Source organism: Colias philodice, chromosome 3 (genome assembly GCF_061535455.1).
Source record: "Colias philodice isolate Cphi_HAF_F1 chromosome 3, ilColPhil1 Martin Lab GWU primary, whole genome shotgun sequence".
Lineage (NCBI taxonomy): Eukaryota > Metazoa > Arthropoda > Insecta > Lepidoptera > Pieridae > Colias > Colias philodice.
Genome location: NC_143088.1, coordinates 11,767,815 through 11,790,454, shown reverse-complemented (window position 1 = coordinate 11,790,454; position 22,640 = coordinate 11,767,815). Strand labels below are relative to the sequence as shown.

The window sequence follows — 22,640 nt, the reverse complement described above, 5'->3', positions numbered from 1 at the left end:
GATACGTTTATCTACAGCCTACGTCAATCTCATACATTCGTAGTCTATTCTATTGAACGCTACGCTAACAGAAAGCCACTTGACTAGGGGGGCAGTAGATACGTTTATCTACAGCCTACGTCAATCTCATACATTCGTAGTCTATTCTATTGAACGCTACGCTAACAGCCCCCCTAGTCAAGTGGCTTTCTGTTAGCGTAGCGTTCAATAGACTAGGGGGGCAGAAAGCCACTTGACTAGGGGGGCAGGATAGCACTTCTTAGCTATGTTTGGTAGAAATAAAAGCAAGCAGGATATTCAGAGATGCTTTTTGAGAGGACTACAAGAGCTAGCTGAACTTTGTGACTCGCGCACACATTAACACAATCAACGACGGTTGATGGAGATCACGACTTTAGATTTTAGACAGATTTGAGTCCTCTTCACGGGTATTTACCATACTAAATATATTACTTTATTTCCCATACCGAATATTTACAAAAATTTTCGAAACAGCATCGAGTTTCTTGCCGGTTCTTGTTATTAGATAGGTAACTACTGCTTTCAGAATCGGTGGTAAATGTTAAAACTGTTATGACGGAACTGTTTCTAGAAGAAGTCTAATTAAATAAATAGATGTTTGAATTCCGTTTTGTAAATCAATAGTTCAAACATCAGTTTGTCAAATGCTCAATCAGTTACACGGATAGGTTGGAATATTTCCTAGAATCTTTAAAAAGAAAATAAACACCTTTTGTATGTGAGAGAATCATAACAGAGTAGTTGTTATGTGGCTATACCTTCCTATTATAATGTACTCTATTGTGTACAACATAATGTCGATATTGAATTGATATGAAATGCATGGGCTTACGGGCCATGCTATGGTTTATATTCCTTGAGTCAGTAGCTCGATGATATAGTCTCGGTACTACCATCGACCGCGCAAGGTGTGCGCACTGAGTCATTATTTAATATTATTTCACATATCTACCTAATTATAATTAATTATGGAGAGTTATTTAAATTCTCCGACAGCAGCGGTGGGATCGGCACTTATTACCCCCGATTCCAATACGAATAAGACTTTGTTAAACGGTGCAAATCTGCAAGTGAGTGAAACGAGTGATAGTGTTAGTGAAGTTCAAGAAGAAATAGATAGTGTTAATGAGGTTCGAGAAGCACCAGAGTTTCCACCAATAAATCGTGAGAATGTTAACATAACAACAACATCATGTGTTGTGTGTGGGTTTTTCCAATAAAGCATCATGTCGTGCGCATCCCTGTTAAAAGAAATGGCAGATACACTTCCCGAAACGAAATATTTTGTTTCCGGGTCTAATGCATAAGTAAGGAAGACCCACTACGAGGCCAGCCTTCATCTACCTGTGTGGACATTATTTTTAACGTGAAAAGAAGCTAAGAAGCGAGAGGAAATACCTTTTCGAGATATGGTATGGTAAAAAAGTGATCGAGTTTCAACATACATCGAGTGCTCCACTACAAAGTTGGCGCTAATCGACCGGCTGAGAACGGGCTGGAACTATGCGAATATAGTAAATTCGTGGTAGAAGGTATTGCAGATGACCAGGTATGATCTGATTTATTATGATACACGCCGATTGATTTTGTGGGTCTTGATAGACATTTTGGCACAAATCATTTAAAGCGTCGCATGTTGCAAATTGTTTGCTATAACTGTGTGTTCACATGTCATTACAAACGTGACTGTAAATCTCGCCCATGAAACAAAATCAGTTAGTTTAATCGATAAGAATAACAACGCATTTATTGTCATAAATTTGGTCACATAGAAGAGGTTTGTTTTTCTAAGCAACGGGCGGCACGCTCTTAATTGTTTCTACAATGCCCTTATTAATGTGTGTTTACAGCACGATACCCCGCTTACAGTCAAAGACGTTGCCGGCGTTAAGTTCAAGTGCCTTATTGACAGCAGGTCCGATTGTTTTTTTTTTCCTTTGTAAAAGGATAGCCGATAGCATGACGCCTCTAGAGTTTGTATAAACTCGCGTAACAGGAATTGGCCCTGTATCAACCTATTCATTCGCCCGTTCAACATTACTGGTTATTGTAATAATGATGTTAATATGAGCTTTGGTTATTGTAGACTCTCGAGTACTTCCTGGGATAGAGTAACAGGTTGAGATGTTTGTACTAGAGCCGGACGTAGTTTGATTATGAATAACAATGGGACTCAAATTATTCGTGAATATAAAATAAACAATATTTGTTTTTGCGGAAAGTAATTTTGAATCTATAGACACGGATTTAAATGATTTTAATGATTTTCATCGTGTCAGATCCATTATTGAAAGTAAAGCACAAATTTTGTGAAATGGGAATAAGACTTGTGAATACAACCCTAGCACAATCTACAGTTCTTTCAACATTGATAAGGTTTTGTAATGCCCTTGTTGTAAAACCAAGGACTAGATAAATTACGTGACTTCATAGCTACTTTTTATATTCAACGATGTTCTCGAGTTTTCAAAATCATATAAGAGGTTACATTCTTTTGTTTAAAAAGAGTATTGAAAGTCTCGCTTGCGCAGAGTTTTCATTTAATTGGAATAAATGCAAGTTGCTGTTGCAACATTGAATAGGTATTCACCACAAGGTTTCATAACATCGAACGGTACTTGTCAGATAAAAAAAAAATAAGGCTCTTGCTGAAGCATTATTGTTAAAAGAACGTTAAAGTTCGCGAAATATTTTAGAATGATAAAAAAAAAAAAGATTTCTGCTTCTTTATTAACGATTTTCGTACAAATCTCGTTGTCGAAGTACACACAGATTCCTGTTCAATAGATTGATAGTGGTTCAGTTTTCCTACAAGAAAGTAATGATCAACTTAAAAGTCGAATATTATCAAAGAATCACTGACACAGAAAGTTGTTATCATAGTTATTAAATAGAGTTAAAATATTTAAGAAGACCTCAAGCATAATCAATTAAGTGTTAACATTTTAAAATATTAACAGACTGAAATAGTCTCAAAGCATCATGTCATAAGAAAAAGATTTTCTCCTCGTGTTCATAGATGATGGGCTTACATACAAGTTTTTCATTTCGATGTCGGTACCTACGCAAGGGTCCAAGAATACCACATGTAGATTTTATTAGTAGAAACTAGTTGTCTCCACATAATGTTCAATTTGGGCAAAAAAAAAAAAGTAAAGATTCGCGACGACTACAAGCCGAACATAAGTTGTTGATCCGAACATAAGTAAAGTAATTGAAGCCGATAAAATGATATTATTGATTTAAATTTAAGGTGCCACATATGATAAAAAAATGCTTGCTGTATAAACATTTTCTTTTGTTTGGTGCAAACGAAGTGTTATCATTCATTTATTGATACAATCATTTCATGATTATTTGAAACATTGAAACATTTTAGTTTGGAAATCCTGCAAAATTTAGTGTAGTAAGTTCGTTAGAACATACATTGAACATTTTTACATCGCAAAGTTAATAAAAGGCCCTCCAGAGCTAGACAGTCGACTTAACATCCGATAGAAAATGTATCAGAACCACTTCATACCTTACAATCGATACGAATGGCACTTACGAGTTTATGGAATCGCATTGGTAATTGTTGACGGATTTACTGGTAAATATTGTCACCTAGCTCCTGTTAAAAATGTGTCTTCGAAAAAAAAAAAAAAAAAGCATGTTAAGCGCTTTGTTTTTGTCGTGTTATTTAAGGCGCTGAAAGGAATAGTAGCCGATCAAGCTATGTCATTTGCAAGTAGCGAACTCATAGACTTGTGTTGAAAGTGTTCTTTTGAGTTTTACAAAATTACAAGCGGTATGAGTTGCGCTAACGGGTTATTTTAAAGGTTTATGCTGTTCATTGTTTCATTATCGCTGAAAATCATGAACGTATGGTATTCTACAATTATTGGCGAAATTCAACTTACTTTGAATTGTATTGTATGAAAGAAATGCACAGCACAGGCGACAGCCCATTGCAATTGTCTATAGGCTGCAAGTCCACCGCGTAATAATGTTTTAGTACGAGTGTCTACACTTTAGTAGTTAAATTGTTTGAAATTAGAAATAACGCAAAGTCAGGATGGACGAGCGATTGTACGTGTACAAGGCTCGTATTGAAAAAAAAAAAACATTCTATTTAATGTTGATGATATTGTGTTAGTAAGACAGAAAAGCCGATTGTAACATCAATATTATTTTACTTGTTTTGACGGTCATTTATGATTATTGAATCGTTGGAAGGTAGACTATGACAATGTGATATCGTCGGTAGTGGTAAATGATATGGAAGTCGGTGTGACTTTAGAACCTGGTTCAGTCCTCGTAAATTAATTATTAGCTGTTAATCTACCCCGTAAAGTGTTCTTATTATACCTAGCATACATCAAGGTATAAGTGCAAGGTGGTTTTGTGTATTCCTGTAAATACACTAGATATGTCACTGGACGACGATTTGATGGCGTGTCATACGATGTAAATTACTAAGTTAGGAGAAAAGTTCTCCAGTCCATACAAAATAATCTCAACTTTGCGATAACGAGAGGTATCGAATCGAGCCTCAAACTGGAGGTCATGCTCAGTACATATTTGTGTCAAGAACTTCCAAATTTATCTAAGCAGTTGGAAAGTGAGCCAATGAATAAAAATGTATTCCATAAAAGTTATTCCTTACTTCCAGTAATTTGCAAGTTGCCTGGCAGAGATTGCTGTGTAGCAATAAGGCTGCATATTGTGCGAAATATTTTTACTTTATAAGTTTGTACTAGATTTTCTTACATTGTTTTGTACAATAAAGTATTGTAAAAAAATAAATACTCCGTATAATTTTATTTTTGTTTTATTTTATTATTTTTACCTATTTATTTCCTCGGTTGTTACATAGTTCCGTATAGTTAATCTAAGTATTACACAAAAGTTTCATAACACACATGCACACCACACTTTAATAGCTCAATAATAGCTCTGTGTTTGACATAGCAAGGCGTGTATGTCATATTGTACATTGGAAGCTCCGCGCTTCGTGTAGTTGTGGGTAGCGCTTGCGCTCCTTGTGATAACAGTACATGGCAGGCTCCGCGCTGCATGTAGTTCCAGATGTTATGGGTAGCATTGCGCTCCTTGTGATAACAGTACATGGCAGGCTCCGCGCTGCATGTAGTTCCAGATGTTATGGGTAGCATTGCGCTCCTTGTGATAACAGTACATGGCAGGCTCCGCGCTGCATGTAGTTCCAGATGTTATGGGTAGCATTGCGCTCCTTGTGATAACAGTACATGGCAGGCTCCGCGCTGCATGTAGTTCCAGATGTTATGGGTAGCATTGCGCTCCTTGTGATAACAGTACATGGCAGGCTCCGCGCTGCATGTAGTTCCAGATGTTATGGGTAGCATTGCGCTCCTTGTGATAACAGTACATGGCAGGCTCCGCGCTGCATGTAGTTCCAGATGTTATGGGTAGCATTGCGCTCCTTGTGATAACAGTACATGGCAGGCTCCGCGCTGCATGTAGTTCCAGTATTTGTTCAGAGCTCTACACTTACAATATAATACACACACACACAATACATTCAAAGCTTCGCCCTTAGGCGACAGTAGCAGTTGTTGATATCACCGATGATGACGATGATGAGTAATAATTTGAGAGTCGGTGTGTAAAGTTACAAACCGGGAAGGGAAAAGAGTTTGAATACAACAAATGAAATACGACGCAGAAGTAATCTCGCAAAATTACTTGTCGAATTGTTCGCGCGAGAACGCGCTCGTTGTCAGAATGGCCGTGTGAGAGAATCATAACAGAGTAGTTGTTATGTGGCTATACCTTCCTATTATAATGTACTCTATTGTGTACAACATAATGTCGATATTGAATTGATATGAAATGCATGGGCTTACGGGCCATGCTATGGTTTATATTCCTTGAGTCAGTAGCTCGATGATATAGTCTCGGTACTACCATCGACCGCGCAAGGTGTGCGCACTGAGTCATTATTTAATATTATTTCACATATCTACCTAATTATAATTAATTATGGAGAGTTATTTAAATTCTCCGACATGTATATTAATCTTTTCTGGGTTTTTTATGGTTAGTAAAGCCATGTATTATTAGTTCACACAAAATATGTGCGCGGGGAAACGCGATGGCCGGGAAAGTCATAAAGTAGGCCGTAAAGAGGTTGTGCGGGTTATAGCATGTACTAGTTCTGTCACGTGGATTTGCGCGTGATTTTTATATTTATTTAGAGCTGTGTGATGTACATGTATTTTGTAAATTTTTAAAGCTTATATTTCAGTAGATGTAGAAAAAATATTTTTCTCGTTTCCTGTAAAATTTTTAAACATTTTATCTCAAATATATAATATCTGGTTTATATCTTACATTTTGTTGCCCACTTCAACCCGTACCATCTGGACATGTCAAGGAATAACCACACAAATAACTGTAGCGATTTTGAAAACGACGTACGATTTATTTTCCCTAATTTTACTTATTTTCTCGGACTATATGTATTCAATTGAATTAAGATTACCATTAGAACATCAAATGCTCCTTGAAAATTAATAATCGCGCCATCTGGCTACATAATGTTTAACTAGTACAAATGTAAAACGAAACGCAAGCAACATTTTACAGTTCAAAGCTATTGAAACTCAACAGATAGCAGAAACAAAACTTATGTATAAGTTAGTTCATTAATTTCTTACAGAATTTCACCCAAAATGTAAATAGGTACCTATTATTGAAATTTTGCAAATAGGTACGTATGCAGGTACCTTTTTTTATGCTATAGGATAGCAAACGAGCAGACGCGTAGCCTGTTTTTTTTTTGTGTGGTGTTTCTCAATGTTAGCCAGAAGGGCTACTACATTTTAACACGGACGCGTGGGTGAACTGAAGGTTCACCCTGGTAGCGACATGCGCAAGGGCGTCCCCCCTTGACGGGGAACTCGAACCTCGGCTTGGGCTATCGCTTGAGTGGAGGAGGCCAGAAGGGCCCTAGTCGGACGGGACGTCGCGGTCGCCTGGTGTTGAGCGATACACGCCGCCCATAAGCATCCACTCCACTGGGAGAGGATGTGTTGCTGTCCTCAGGAAAGGAGAAGGATATAAAAGAGAAGCTAAGAAGACCTAACAGCTAAAATTAGGGAAACATTTTAATTTTCCTTTTTTATCCAACTTTAAGGTTTTTTTCTGTTCGATCCATACTCTTACAAAGACACGCCTAAAATCAAACACTTGAAACCAGCACATTTAACATTGTTTAATTTGAAGATACTTCGTTCGTTTTTAGCTTAAATGAGAAGCCTTTCGTTCCAGTATTATAAATTTATATACAAAAGACCACAATAAATCGATGAATCATCAGAATTTCGCTCTTTCTTCCTTCTATAGCTCTAAAATGAATAATCTACGCCAATTTTGCAATTGAAGAATACTTGAAGAATACGATGTCCACTCACGGTCAAATCAATAAAAACTTGAAACTATTTTGTCATCATGACTCTATTTAAATTAGTGTCGTTACAATACCTTAGATTTTCTTACACATCTAGGACTGATTAAGGGCCGATTTTTCAAACCCTGGTTAAAACTTATCCGTCCAATAAAGTATTACACGATAATATTAAAATGTCTCCTGTAAACTGTATATTGCGGGCAATAAGAATAAATTTCGAAATGGTAGTTTTATACGTTATTCGACGAATAAGTTTTAAATGAGGATTGAAAAATTTGCCCTTAAATGATTAGTTCAATAACACAAGAATATTGCTAATAATAAGAAATTTCGCTAATAATAGGTAGAATACAAAACAAACTTATTTTGTTTTGTATGTTCACTCATGATCTGCTGAACGCATTAAGATAAACTGCTGAATGATTTTAACAAATTTTGTAGGAAAAATTTTCATTTTGTAATTAAATGGTTTAGTTCTATAGTAAACAAATCTTGTTATATTTTACTTATTTTACTTCCAATTTCTGTGCGACTCTTCTTCAACGTTCCGTTGTATAAAATAACTATCTGCGCCCCGCGGTTGCGTCTTCAATAAATGGGCTATTTATCATCGAAATAATTTTTAAAATCTGACCAGTATAGTTCCTGAGATTAGCGCGTTCGTACAAACAAATTCTTCAGCTTTATAATATTACTAGAGGTCCGCCCCGGCTTCGCCCGTGGTACATATTTCGCAATAAAAGGTAGCCTATGTCCTTTCTCGGGTATCAAAATATCACCATACCAAATTTCATGCAAATTGGTTCAGTAGTTTAGGCGTGATTGAGTAACAGACAGACAGACAGAGTTACTTTCGCATTTATAATATTAGTATGGATAGTATAGATGTCGTGTAATATATTTTAATACATTTCGTAACATATGTTACGATAAGATACATACATTTACAGACGCTATAACATAAATACACAGCATATAAAATTATATTCCAAAAATAGACATAAAATACAAAAATATCTCCATAGACGAGACAAATAACGTTAAGTTAGTAATTACCCACAGTCTGAAACAAATTAATTTTTATGGTTCAGCCACAAAGATGATCCACTTCTAAAAAGAACAACATAATATTATGTATATTATTATTACTTACTCTGAAAAATGAAAGGCTGGTCATACATGTGCGATCTGCATCAATTACTATTTAGCGAACTTCAGCCATTCACAGCGCATTCTAAAGAATGTGTAATTTACACTGCTTCCCTCTATACACAAAGTGTATCTATAAAAATTATTTGAGCAGGATGTGGTAAAATGTTGTTGGAAGTTGTGGTCCTGGCAAAAAAGATCCGAAACAATTTTGATTGTCTAGATCTCCTTTGGGTCAGATATAACTAATTTTCTTGAACAATATTCTTAAAACAGATGATTCTCAGTAGAATCTCAGTAGAATCCCAAAAGAAATGCATAGAATGCATTAACATCAGTACCTACTTACTAAGGTAACAATCTTTTGGAGATTTTTCATTTTGATTAGGTAAGATTTTGTCAATTACACTCAATCAATTGAAATTTTTCCTATTTTATCTAACGGGATATCTTTTTTTGTCTTATTAATATGAGTAGAGTAGAGTATATTTTTGCATGAGTCTAGAGGAATTTATCATATTGCGTCTTTGTAATCTAAAAATACTAATATGACTTGAATTCACTATTACATTTGATCGATTAATACTTTATCATATCTTATTGCGTCTTTATAATCTAAAAATCATTTATCACACACAAATTTGCGAACTCACTCGGTCCCATGCTATATTGATTGAGTAACAAAATTCTAAATTATAAAAACAATGAAAATACCTTCGGTTTTCCAAATACGGGTTGAGCGTGTATACTTAAATACTTAAACTACTTTCACACAGTCTAGTCTGTCTTTTAAAAACATACCAATATTATGTAGAACCATTATTGGACAAATAATATTATTTAATTACTAGCGGTCCACCCCGACTTCGCCCGTGGTACATATTTCGCAATAAAAGGTAGCCTATGTTCTTTCTCAGGGTCTAAAGATTATTTGTACCAATAATAATAGTCGCAAGTCAGTATCAAGCCTAAACTTTTCTTCCGCTCAAGGCCTTATATCTGAGAGCTAGTCTAGTTCGTGGAGTATGATATAAGCGGTCGAGCGAACGCCTCGTATGTTAAATAATAATTTATTTGTATGAAAAACATACAATAACTAGGAATACCACGTGTTATAATATATTTTAATTGGTGAGTGAATTTCATTCATATTGCTATTTTAGCAATTTGGATCAATTATTTAGTAATTGGATTTTTGCATGTAAAAAGATCGCCTAAACCTATATTATTATTTATTATTTATTTAAAAATAGTACAATATGTAAATTAACATAATTCATGATTAATAAAATTATTTATGTTTATTTTCTTGTATACTTAGCTTAGAATATCGTAATTAATTAAAATAAAGATTTAGAAATCATTTTTTATTTGTAAATATCCGCTCGTTCCAGATCGGGATAAAAACAAAATAAAATTTACCAAATTTTTCAAACTCTGCCCAGTAGTTTCGGAGCCTATCAACAAACAAACAATAAAATATTTCTATAATATAGGTATGTGTGATGTCACAGTATGATGTATATTTTACATAGACCGGTACAATTAGACATTTTGCATCGATACATTCATTTTAAAGTTTATAACGATAAATTAACAAATTAAAAATTTAAATAAAATTAATAAAAAACTAATATGGTCCGTTTTGTTTGGTTCCTTTACCATATGCTCCAAAACTACTACACCGTTTTTTCCAAATTTTTTACTAAGATTTTATCGTTTAATTTTCCCAAGTAGAGCGGCCGGGACGAATAGCCCGTACCCACCGAGTATACATTCTTACATTATATTTACAATTTTTTTTAATTTACAGAATCTACTATTTACGTTATATCTAAAGTACCAATAAAAACATCACGTCTAATCACATTACTATTCACATAATATGTAGTTTGTTTTCATGAAGCAAATAAATGCAATGTTGCAGTTATTATGTATGCAATGTAAGGAAATATAGTTTCGCTCACATGACTAACTATCATTGCAAAATATTTGCTGCCACGTATCATAAAATTTACTACGTTCATTTGTTACAAATATACGAATCCTGATTTATTAAAAGAAATACAATGAAGAAATACTTAAGTAATAAGAGATTTTTATTGAAAGTATCAGATACCTATTCTATATACGCAGACAGAGTTTCTTTTTTTATTGTGTACTACCCATAGAAATCTAAATAACAAGACACATAGAAGTGCTAGAATGTCATAATTCGTATGAAAACCGCTGTCGCCAAAATCAACACATTCAAACCGAAAGCTAAACAGTACACACAAGTAAACTATGCCTTTTATTGGACAGCTTGATTTTAGTGAAAACTAACTTATCTATTAAATTAAGCTTTTGAATATGTATCCTAACGCACGAATTTACGGTTTATTTTAGAATAACATCCCTAAGTATATGAGACTTTTTGCTCCAATACGAACAAACGTGATAATAAGAATGGTCGACTGTGTCATTCATTGTTATTTCGATTACTATGGTGACACTCGTAATACTTGTAAATATTCTATATTTTAAGGAAAAATGGCATTATTTCTAAAAAAAAATATTTTCCGATGAAATATTATTCCTTTATAAGTATAATTACAACTTGTGGAAGAATTTCCGCAATGGGAATTGCTGAAACACACCATGTATACACTCATACGTCTCCAGAGCAACTGAACAGTGACGAATGCACTGGTGATGTGCAAATCACCTGAGTGGCGACAAGGTCACGCACGCTTACGACTTCTAGTGTCTTGTTATTTAGATTTCTATGGTACTACCTAATAAATAATTATAAGCTTGCCATGATTTATTTTCTCTACAGTAGAATCTAATAACATCATCTTTACTTCATCAATAAATCTAAATCTATCTCATAGAGTAGAGACGATAATATGCATCTCAAAAATTATTCAACTATTTTTTTGTCCCAACTTCGCCATTTTTAATCAGAAAAAAACAAACGTAACCCTGAAAAATATAACAGTCTGTGAAAGAATTTTCTTCTCTTTCTTCTTCTTATTGAAATAACCTGTGGATTTCCACAGGTTATTATATATTATATTGTGGTTTATTTAAACAAATTCTTTTTTTCTCTTTATAATTGCGTAAGATTAGACACAGTGTGCTATAGAGCTTTCAACTGCATGAGCATATTTTATAAATAGCTGACCTATCCCAATATAAAATTGTTCTTCTCAAAACTACCTTGACCGAGTAAAATAAAGTTATTTTTGTATAAACTCAACCTTTACAAGGTCTTGGTCAATCAAGATACCTTTGCTTCCGCTAATAACTAAAATAAGCCATGTATAAAAAAAATGTTGTGTGGTTTTATGAAACCACGGTAAAAGTGAAACTGTTCGAACGGTTCCGAACACTGCTTTGTGTAGCGCATGTCGCGTGACGGTCGGCTGCCGAGTAGGTATACCTACTCGGCAGCCGCGATACACGCGACATGCGCTACACAGACCAAAAAGTTTGAGACGATGTAATAAAAGTTTCACTTTAATAAACAATATTTTTAACATATCGTTGTTACTTATAATTACGAATTTACAAGCCACTTAAGAATGCTTCGCAAGCTATTTAAAATTCTTGTTTAAGTTATTTACAGGAATTTAAAAATACTTAGATTTTGACGAGCAATGAAAAATTACGATTTGAATAATTACAAGAAATTTTTAAAAACATTGTTATCATTGCAATCTTATAGATCAAGAGCCCACGACGGCCAGACATTCCATTCTTTAGGAAAGTTGAAAGTTTCTCTGTATATGTCTCCGATACAGATAAAAAAATAGCGATTATCAAGTCTGGGTTGTGGTTACTTTGGCAGGAAACAGGTAGTAAAGGTGTATAAAATTGTCCCTAACTTTCATTATAGTTTAAAAGCTAAATTTTATGCATGTTACTTGGGGACCTATAAAAAGATGTTACCTTAAGAGCCGGACAGTTTTCATGGTTCTTACATCTAGCCAGACACATTTAAAAAATAACTTACGTTTTTCGCCCTTATTATTTTATTTACTATGTACGTGTGTAGTGTGTTCCTTAAATAATCACAAATGAGTTCAAGATCATTTTATAAGTGACATTCACCCAAATATTGGAGCCCTTTGCGCCGCTTGCGCAAGCGTTATATTTATCAATTATGATTGACGATCTAATGTTGGTATGGTAAACATCGTTAATTTATTTACTAAACACATGTACACGGGATTTAAAACGCAGTTAGTAGTGTTTTGTTTCAAGAATTCTTGTTCGTATGATCTTGGAGTTAATTTCAATTAAAATATTAGTACGTACACCTTTTTTTATAGTGGAGAATGCATTTAAACTCACACTCAAAACTCAAACTCAAACATTCATTTATTCAATTAGACTACTATTTAGTAGCCAATCGTCATTTTAACATTTACCACCGATTCGGAAAGCAGTATCTATGGAGAAGAATCGGCAATAAACTCCATAGTTGCTCTTTTAAAATCATGTCAATCATCATCACTATCACTACATAGTATAAAACAAAGTCGCTTTCTCTGTCCCTATGTCCCTATGTCCCTTTGTACGCTTAAATCTTTGAAACTACGCAACGGATTTTGATGCGGTTTTTTTTAATAGATAGAGTGATTCAAGAGGAAGGTTTATATTTATATAACACCCATTAAAAAGTGAAGAAGTACTGTTATTTTTGAGGTTTCTAATGTGATGTCGTAAAAAATTACATTTTTTCCGCTTACATTGCAAACGCAGGCTGAACCCTACGAGTTTTATCAAAATAATGTACTAAGTATTATACACATTGAAAAGGTCTACAGAAAAGTCCGTGATGGTATATGTCTATCTCTTATGGATAACCCACAATAAATTTTTTTGTCATTTACTTTTTACGACAAATAATGGCTAATTTTCGAAGCGATTTTAACCAATACAGCATTAATCATTAACCAATTAAATACCTTGAATACATTGTTCATTTAATATAGATCTATATGGCCCTTTACACCGTATGATTTAAGTGAATATTTTCGAAGATAATATTACAGATTTAAAAATTGCGGGACGTAGCGTTTGCGGCGGTACCGGCCGGCCGCCCGGTTATAGTATATTTTATACCCGTGCGAAGCCGGAACGGGCCGCTATGTTTTTAATTTTTATATACAATGTTCACAGTTTTTCTGTAGTGTATTTAGGATCAGCATTGCACCTGTGCGAAGCCGGGGTGGGTCGCTAGTATTACATAATATGTAACTTATATCTAACTACATAATATATTTAGGCATAGCTAAAACTCTCGAAAGCTGTTATATTTTCAGAAAAACTCACGAAAAACTTGATTCGTTTTGTCCAGGTCTTTCACATATCAATGCAGAGACATGTAGATTTAAAATGATATAACAATTTAATCATATCAATGAAACTAAAATTAGAAAAAAATATTCGGTTCTATCAAGAACATTTATTTTTAAATCAAATGATTTTTTTTTTGTTTGAGTTATACCCGGCGCGGCGAATGATGATCCCTATGACAGTTCGTCTTAGTGATTGCTCGTATGATGGATCGTGTCGATACTATAGGTACTATTTTATAGGCAAAGGCGTGGTTTGCATTCAGCCACGTCGGTAAACATGTTTTTACAAATATTATAAAATAAATTTTTAACTAAAATTTTTAACGTCTATTATGTTGTTGTTGTATTCATTTAAGTTTTTTAGCATAAGTAGGTAAGTAAAACGAAAGTTTTCCAAAACATAAAAATGCTCCTTATCATTTTCACGTAATTTTTAACCCGTTTAACACAGTGTATATTATTTTATCATGAAAATGGAAGCCTCCATTTAATTTGTCTAAAAAACTTTTATCATAGGTAAGTAAATTAACGCGAACGGTAATTAATTAATTGATTATGCTGCGATCTTCTGTTCGATTCAATAGTAAAATGAACAAAGATTAAGCATGGAAAAAATGTGAACTCGTTTCCATTATCGAAATTTGTTTATCGATACTTTCCGCACTAGTCGATAAATGCCAACGATGTAAGTTTTTTAGGATGTAAACGTAAAGTCAGATTGATATAATTTCTTGAAAATGTTAAGAATTGTTATAATTCCAACGGAATATCATTGTTATGGCATAAAGCTACGTAAAAATTAATAAATGCCATTTTTAGACGCCTCCAATACGTTTCTAATTTAATGGTGACGCCATTACAAGTTTGTCTCTTGAGAATAACTGTCAGTGTCATAGGAATCATCATTCGCCGCGCCGGGTATAGAAGCCGGTTGTTTTAATTTTAATATACAAAAAAAATATAAATGATGATTAAAATATAAGCATCTGTATAAAGATCACAACAGATATATTATTTATACATACATAATATTATGTACAAAAAAAAATAATGTAACACTACACGAAGTTATTTTTAAACTTGATTGTAGACGGAAATTAATAACCGTTTAAGGAAAAACAGTAAACACTTTGACAAAAACATAATCCTTAAGTTCAAACCTTACCATACAAAAGAAAACAAAATAGGTATATACAGTAGGTGCCTATATTTTACGTAAATATTATATGTATTTCCACAGTATTTTTCAGTGACGCGGACGGCAGAAAAGCCTTAGTTTTCCTAAACATTAAGGTAAATATAATATACCTACTCGCTGTGCCCCGCGGTTTAACCCGCGTGGTTCCGCTCCTGTTGGTCATAGCATGATGATATATGGATGATATATCCTTCCTCGATAAATGGGCTATCTATCAATGAAAGAATTTTTCAAATCGTACCAGTAGTACCTGAGATTAGTTTTATTTATTATAATATTAGTATAGATACAAATATACATACACAAACTATACAATATACATACGTGTATATACGTGTCAATACATTTATTTACTCAAAAGATTATTCAGTTTCAACAATTTTAAATCTACATAAACTTTTAACAATTTTCTACAACTCACAAACTCATGTCTTAGCTCAAAAAATAATTCAATTTTATTTCTCTACAGATTAAAAATGCCATTCAAAAGAACCTGGGATGCGGAATGCCCGCGAGTTTGGGAGCAATGGACCGTAGACGGTAAGAAGTGGGTGCTGCAAGACCTGGACCCTCGTGATGATGCAGAGGCCCTGGAAGTCCTGCTGGATACACTTACCGCTGATGAAGTGCTGAGCTCGACAAGTCGTGAGTACATGTTATTTCATATTTGTTATTACATACAGAAACAATTCTGCACAAGATGAGAAGTAGAGTAGAGTATATTATATCATGACGTTTTTGAAAGAACACGATCTAATAAATAGTTATGTTAATGTACCGTGTATTTAATTTAATGTATTATTATGTTCATAGTATTTTTTTAGTTTTGATTGCTAGAGTAGGCTCTACATCTATTATTCTGCTTTAATAAATACTAGCTTACCGCCCGCGGCTTCGCCCGCTTTGTCTAAAACCTAATAAATTATATACTAAAACCTTCCTCTTCAATCACTTTATCTATTAAAAAAAACCGCATCAAAATCCATTGCGTAGTTTTAAAGATTTAAGCATACAAAGGGACATAGGGACAGAGAAAGCGACTTTGTTTTATACTATGTAGTGATATGAAGAATAACAGAATGATAAATGTGTACTTACAGTGTCTATTCAATTAACTTGACTTACTGCTCTCCTCGCAAATATTTTTAACGGTATTTGAAGAAGAAGAAAACAACATGCTTTAAACATACCATTTTCATCTAGATTTCCCATATATACACCCTTTATAACACCAGAAAAATCTTCCAGGTGTTCAAGAAGATGAGAAAAGCATGACCAGCATGAGGCAGTTCTGGGGGGAGTGTCTGGCTCAAAGGATGAGTCTGGCCCTCTACACCTGGGAGGGAGACCAGAAGACACTAGCCGCGTTGAACGTGTGTGTCGTCGCGTCTGTAGGGGAGACTGTGCCTGATATTGAGGTAGGTTATTTTTTCCATTAAATTCCGAAAAACATCGTCTTTTTTGATTTTCTTCCATCAAAATGGAACTCTCAAAATAAAAGTAGCATTTTAATGTTAATAAAAATTGCTTTAAATTATTTATTCCGGAAAGTTGAAAACAGTTTCATTCATAAAAGATTAATCTTATCAATTGGCATACAAACACATTTTGCACGTAATATTTTTATTACCTACCTACTATCTTTTTACTATTATGTGGTCTTTATTTAACATCGAATCACGTTCAAAAACCCTTAATAAGTAATTTGTGAAATATTATTCTTTTATTTACGCATAATATGCCCTAGTTCCTTACTTCTTTCTTCATAATCAACGTTTGAAAAAAAGGGTCCATTCATAAGAGATAATTTATTCAATTGCTATACACATAACATGGACTTTCATACAAATGACATGGCATAGAAATACTTGCTTAAGCAATTTAGTTCTGTAAATATACGACCTCATTTGCAGGCCTTTATCCCTTATGACCTCGACATATAAAGATATTAAACTTGGCAATATATGGAATTATCATTTTCATAGTGCATTGTTTTATCGTGCCTTATCTAATTAATAGAGGCTTATCACTTATCAGCTGAGAGTGATAAACTATGAGTTAATTATTTCTCTACTTACATATTGCCAATAAACTATTTTTTAACTAAGGACCCTTTTAATGAAGACAATGTCGACAATGAAAAATGCGCTAAAAATATTCTACTCTACTTTATCTCTAGATAATAAATTTTGTGTTATCTTTAATTATTTTTAGTATCTATCTCTTGTGGTACTAACTTGCCTTAAAAAGATCCTTTATTAGAAAATGTATTAGCTCACTTCCGCATAATGTGAGGAATAAGGAGGTGTCAAATGTATACTTAAACTCTGTTTCAGTCAAATCAACAGTTATTCCCAATAAATCCGGAAAAGGTAACCAACAGAATATGTATTACTTTATGCATCTTTTCAATGTTCCTTCAGCATCTCAAGTAGTTATTATAATAATTCTTAAAGCTTCCATTTACTAAAATTACAATGCTATGAAAATAAACAGCTGTAAAAATTAAAATTGCATTTCTCTGTTTCATGTTATTTTATTCTAAATTGATAACTAGTTATCTAAGTTGGCCGTGAAAATGTATCAAACAGACATAGGTACAGACTTTCGTATTAATAATTTTATTATGAATATACATAAAAAAATATCGCTCAGATATTTTTACAGTATCTCAGTACTTGTAACGTATGAACAAAAATAATAATTATGACCTATATTAAAATCTAGTGTTTAAATTTAATTTGAATGGTCAGTATGTCCTAAAATGTATAATGTCAATGACTTCTGTTGATAAGAAATCAAACTTCCTCCGTGATATTTTTGTCTGCTTTATTTCAGTTAATTTTTATATTATGTTTATAGATGTATGACAACAATACTTTAATTTAATTTTTAATTAATAATGATAACGTAGTTACAAATATTTTGAATTTTATAGAGGTAACTAACTACTACATATTTTTTTAATTCTTCGCATGACTTGTGCATGTTTGTGTATAGCATACTTAAGTATTTCTAAACATAACTATTTGAACATAAGGCTCATAAGGCTCAACAAAAACAAAACAATAGAAAAAAATGCATTCGAAATGCCTATAATATTTACGCATGATTCTAAGCTATCGGACTAACTAATACCTAACTATACAGACTAAAGTTTTATAGCATATTATGCATATTTTCGTTTTAAATATTTAAAAGTAATGGTTAATTTATTATAAGTAAATGTAGAGAATTGTTATTATCAATTATGCTATAGAACACCATAGAAATTACCGTTCCGAAACGAATGTGCTCAAATTCCTAATTTTATAAATTTCTATTTATCATTCAAAAACGTCTTACGATAACTACTTTTACTTTACAATTAGTAAATTTTTCAGTTTTGATTATATGATTTATTCCGATTGATTCCTTACAGTTTAAGCGATGAGACCGATTTTTATGGTACACTAGCTTCCGCCCGCGGCTTCGCCCGCGTGGTGTTTTGATAAAAGGTAGCCTTTGTTCTTTCTCAGGGTCTAAAGATTGTCTGTGCCAAATTTCATCAAAATCGGTTGAGAGAGCGTAACAGACAGACAGACAGAATAACTTTCGCATTTATAATATTATTAGGATATAGGATATTAGGATTCACAACAAAAGTTACTCGCAAAAATTTTATCTTCAATTTTTTTACTTAAAAATCTTCCGTTAAAATAATCTCTATATAACATCAACAGATAGAAGGTGAAAACTGGAAAAACGTGTTCGCAGCCTTAGACTACATTGAGACGAAAAAGGACCCACATAAGTACTTAGGGCTGGATACACTGTTACATGCGTTTGGGCTTGTCGTGAAGAGAGAATACAGAGGCTCGAAGCTTGGCGGAAGGTTACTGGCTGCAAGGTAAATCTCATATTACCTATATTAGTTTTTTTTACATTTTCTTTAAATTTCACGTTGACAAAAAGCTTTGATAATAGTATCTAAGGATTAATACTAGAAAAAAGTATCTTATATACCTTCGTTATATTCGAATAAATAAAAGGTGAGTGCGTTCGTTGACGTTCGTTTGCGATATTATTTATTTAAGTAAGTAAGTATTTTCATTAAAAAGGAATAAGAGAATCCTTCCAAGCATCCGGGCTTATATTTGCACTAGGTGCCACACGGATGCCAAATTATCCGTGTGGCACTTAGTGCAAACTCAAATATATGAAACAATTGCAAGTCATGGTTTTTTATAACTAATTTTATCTAAATTACACAATTATAGAACAATCTTATCAGATAGTGCGTCCTATAATCACTGCGTCAAAACTTTTATACACTTGTGTGCGCCATAGTTTGTTTATTTGCGTCATCTAGTTGAAATTTTATTTGTATACTAGCTGTGCCCCGCGGTTTCGCTTGCATTGCTCCGCTCCTGTTGGTCTTAGGATGATGATATATAGCCTATAACCTTGATAAATGGGCTATCTAAACATGGGTTTAGTGAATAAAAGTTTTTTCTACGTCTTTAGTACTTATCTAGACGGATAAATTATCAGGTTTCTATACCTTTAAGGACCACGTTTACCTTCGTCTCCCATAAAAATACTATAATACCTAGGCTACAATAATTTCATATAGAGTATACACTGTACAGTTGTTATTTATATCTCTTTATTTCATTACAAATATTATGATAACTTTATCTGTCTGTAACGATGTCTGCGTAGATTAATATAAAAAAACATTTTAGTGCTTTGTCATCATATTACATATAATTAAAGTATTATTAAGAAAATAAATTTTCCCATTCATAATGTGATAAAATTATATACCTTAGTATCTAAATTATAGTAAAAACCAAAATACATTTAAAAAAAATAGATTACCAGATTTAAACGCGATTTACCTTTTCACGACTTGCTCTCTACAATTTACAAATTAATGAACGATGAGTAAATAATGAATAGGTACCTACCTAAATCGTGTTTAAAATCCGTCAGAAATATTTTATTAAAGTGAAACTTTTATTACATCGTCTCAAACTTTTTGGTCTGCGTAGCGCATGTCGCGTGACGGTCGAACCGTACGGATACCTAATTATCGTACAAATACGATAATTTTGTGCCTAAGTTTCACTTTTACAGTGGTTTCATAAAACCACACAAGTTTTTTTTCTTAATGTATGATACTCGTAATAATTGTCGCTTCAATAAGATTTACTATCTACATATTTCACAACCTAAAATTTAATACTTGTATTAAATCAACTAGTTACTACGTTACTACCTACTTCCGTACTTCGTTCAAGCTCTTTCTAAGTCCCTATCCTACGAGTTACGACCTACACAATCTATCGCAAACTTAATCCATCTATATACATATTTTAAACAATTTTTTTTTCCAGAGAGCCGCTATGCAAATTCTACGGTGTCAAGGGAACCACAACAGTATTCACTGGTCCAGCATCACAGAAGCTTGCAACAAAATGCGGATTCGAGACCATAGCTGAAGTTTCTATGAAAGAATTGAATGAAAACGGTTTGGACTACCCGCCAGATGAGAATAGGTGTATTAAGCTTATGGTTAAGAGATTCGAATGAAGTAGATTGTCATCTTTAGTAAAGCTGTGTAAAATATAGTCATCTCACTCAGATGTAAGCGATCTATGTATTGTTATTTCAGTCTTTATGCTATAGGAAAAATTACCCAAATAGGTACTGGGGTCTGGGCGCGGGTTTTGTAAAGTATTGTATATTTTAGATTTTGGGAGTAGTTTTTCTTTAAAAATGTAGGTATCTATAATAAGAGTGAATTTAAGAATTTACAGGCTTGTCATTACAGGATATTTGTATGTTACTATGATGTTAATAGACACTGTTAAACAGTTAAAAGCATATTATATTGAAATTTAATTCCATTTCTCTGTGAATATTCCCCAGTGAAAGAAATATATCCATAGATAAGAAAATATTATATGATTATTCTTAAAGATGTTTTACAGCAATAGTAATTATCCCATGAATAAATATTGATCAGTAGATATATTGTAGTATATATATTTATAATTAGGTAATCTCTTAGTGAGCTTAAAAGCCAGCAAACATTCCACAACCTCTTTTATACGGAGTGTCCCACTACTGCCTACTGGTATATACTAAGCGCGAATGGACTTGTTGTTCTGCATACACTGATCACGTAAAAAATACTTAAACAACAAAATTATGTAAGTACGTCAAAATTTGTTTGCTAAATTTTTCCTCAAAATCCATGTTTTCTTCTCTAGCTTCGCGCATATACCGCTTCGCTAATACGATAACGATAAGCGATAATAACGATAGCTCACGTGCTGGTGGTAAAGTTGGGCGGGTTACTTGTTATGGGTGTACAATTAATAGAGTTTTAAGAATTCATCTATTTGAAAAAAAAAAATGCGTCTGGAATTTTATAAGTATTTTTTACGAACTCAGCGTATGCAAAACTATAACCTCCTTTGAGCTTAGCTTACCAAGAGTGGGACACCCTGTATAGTATTTATTTATATTTAGTCAATATCCAAAGATACATTTAAATGATCAAGCCAAATTTAACGCACGCGCTTTTGCAAATAAATATAAAATTTCTTAAGCTATTACGTTAATGAAAGATAACTTATAAATAAAATTATCATTTGCGATACATAATCGAGAAACCTTTCAGTAGTACAATACTTATTTGATAACCTGACTTTATGTCGTCAATCGTTATCGACGATAGACAACATTATAGACAATTATAATTTACGATAACAGCTGATAATGTGTAATTTATCTCAAGTGCAAAGAAAAACAATGTGTATAAGTGTACGGTTTCAATGTTATGATATTTATAGTGAAACTAGTTGTGCCCCACGATTTCAAGTCATATTATTTTAACCTTTTAAATTTGATTAATGATATAACGTTAATTATTCTCGTACGAAATTTGATTTAAATCGGTGTTGAAGTTTAACTGTGAAATCGTAAAATTTACTTAGACTTTAAACTAAAAAGGATAAACATTGGACAGTTAATAAATACAATAATCAAACCTTCAAATCTATTTAAAAAAGCATTGTATACTGTTTAAGGTTGTCATATCGGTCAATTAAAATATAGGTATACAACAATTAACGGTCAATGGACCTTGGAAAGAATAATTTAAGGTTATGATAATTCGCGCCATTTTTAATACGATTTGTCTGTTTACTTTTTTTGTGCGATGTTTTTTTTTATTTCCGTTACCACTATGTCGTTGTTTTTATATGTTAAATATAGATTACATTATTTATTAAGGACTTTGTAATAAATTGACCAAAAATAGTTTTTTCAAGCAAATTGTTTTATTGTCGAGCCAATTTAATAGGCAACATTTGACGTCTATCAATTTTATCTTCATAGGGTGGTAACCTGCTTAAAAACATCGATTAAAGTGAATTAATCGATACGGACTTGAAACATTTGTCAATCGAGCTTGAAACACATGTCAATAATTTAT

General features: G+C 33.0%; 1 protein-coding gene across 2 annotated transcripts; it reads left to right on the top strand.

Moving 5' to 3' along the window:
- Positions 1 to 9,639: 9,639 nt before the first annotated feature.
- LOC149490064 (uncharacterized) lies at positions 9,640 to 22,236 on the top strand. Of its 2 annotated transcripts, XM_089714913.1 has the most exons (6): positions 9,640 to 9,733; positions 15,621 to 15,796; positions 16,400 to 16,569; positions 17,488 to 17,523; positions 18,874 to 19,040; positions 20,533 to 22,236. In XM_089714913.1, exons 2-6 carry the CDS (start codon positions 15,628 to 15,630, stop codon positions 20,726 to 20,728), a joined length of 738 nt encoding a protein of 245 aa, XP_089571039.1. In that variant the 5' UTR covers positions 9,640 to 9,733; positions 15,621 to 15,627; the 3' UTR covers positions 20,729 to 22,236. The 2 variants fall into 2 exon arrangements, with proteins under 2 accessions (XP_089571039.1, XP_089571040.1); XM_089714914.1 differs by lacking the exon at positions 17,488 to 17,523.
- Positions 22,237 to 22,640: the final 404 nt, after the last annotated feature.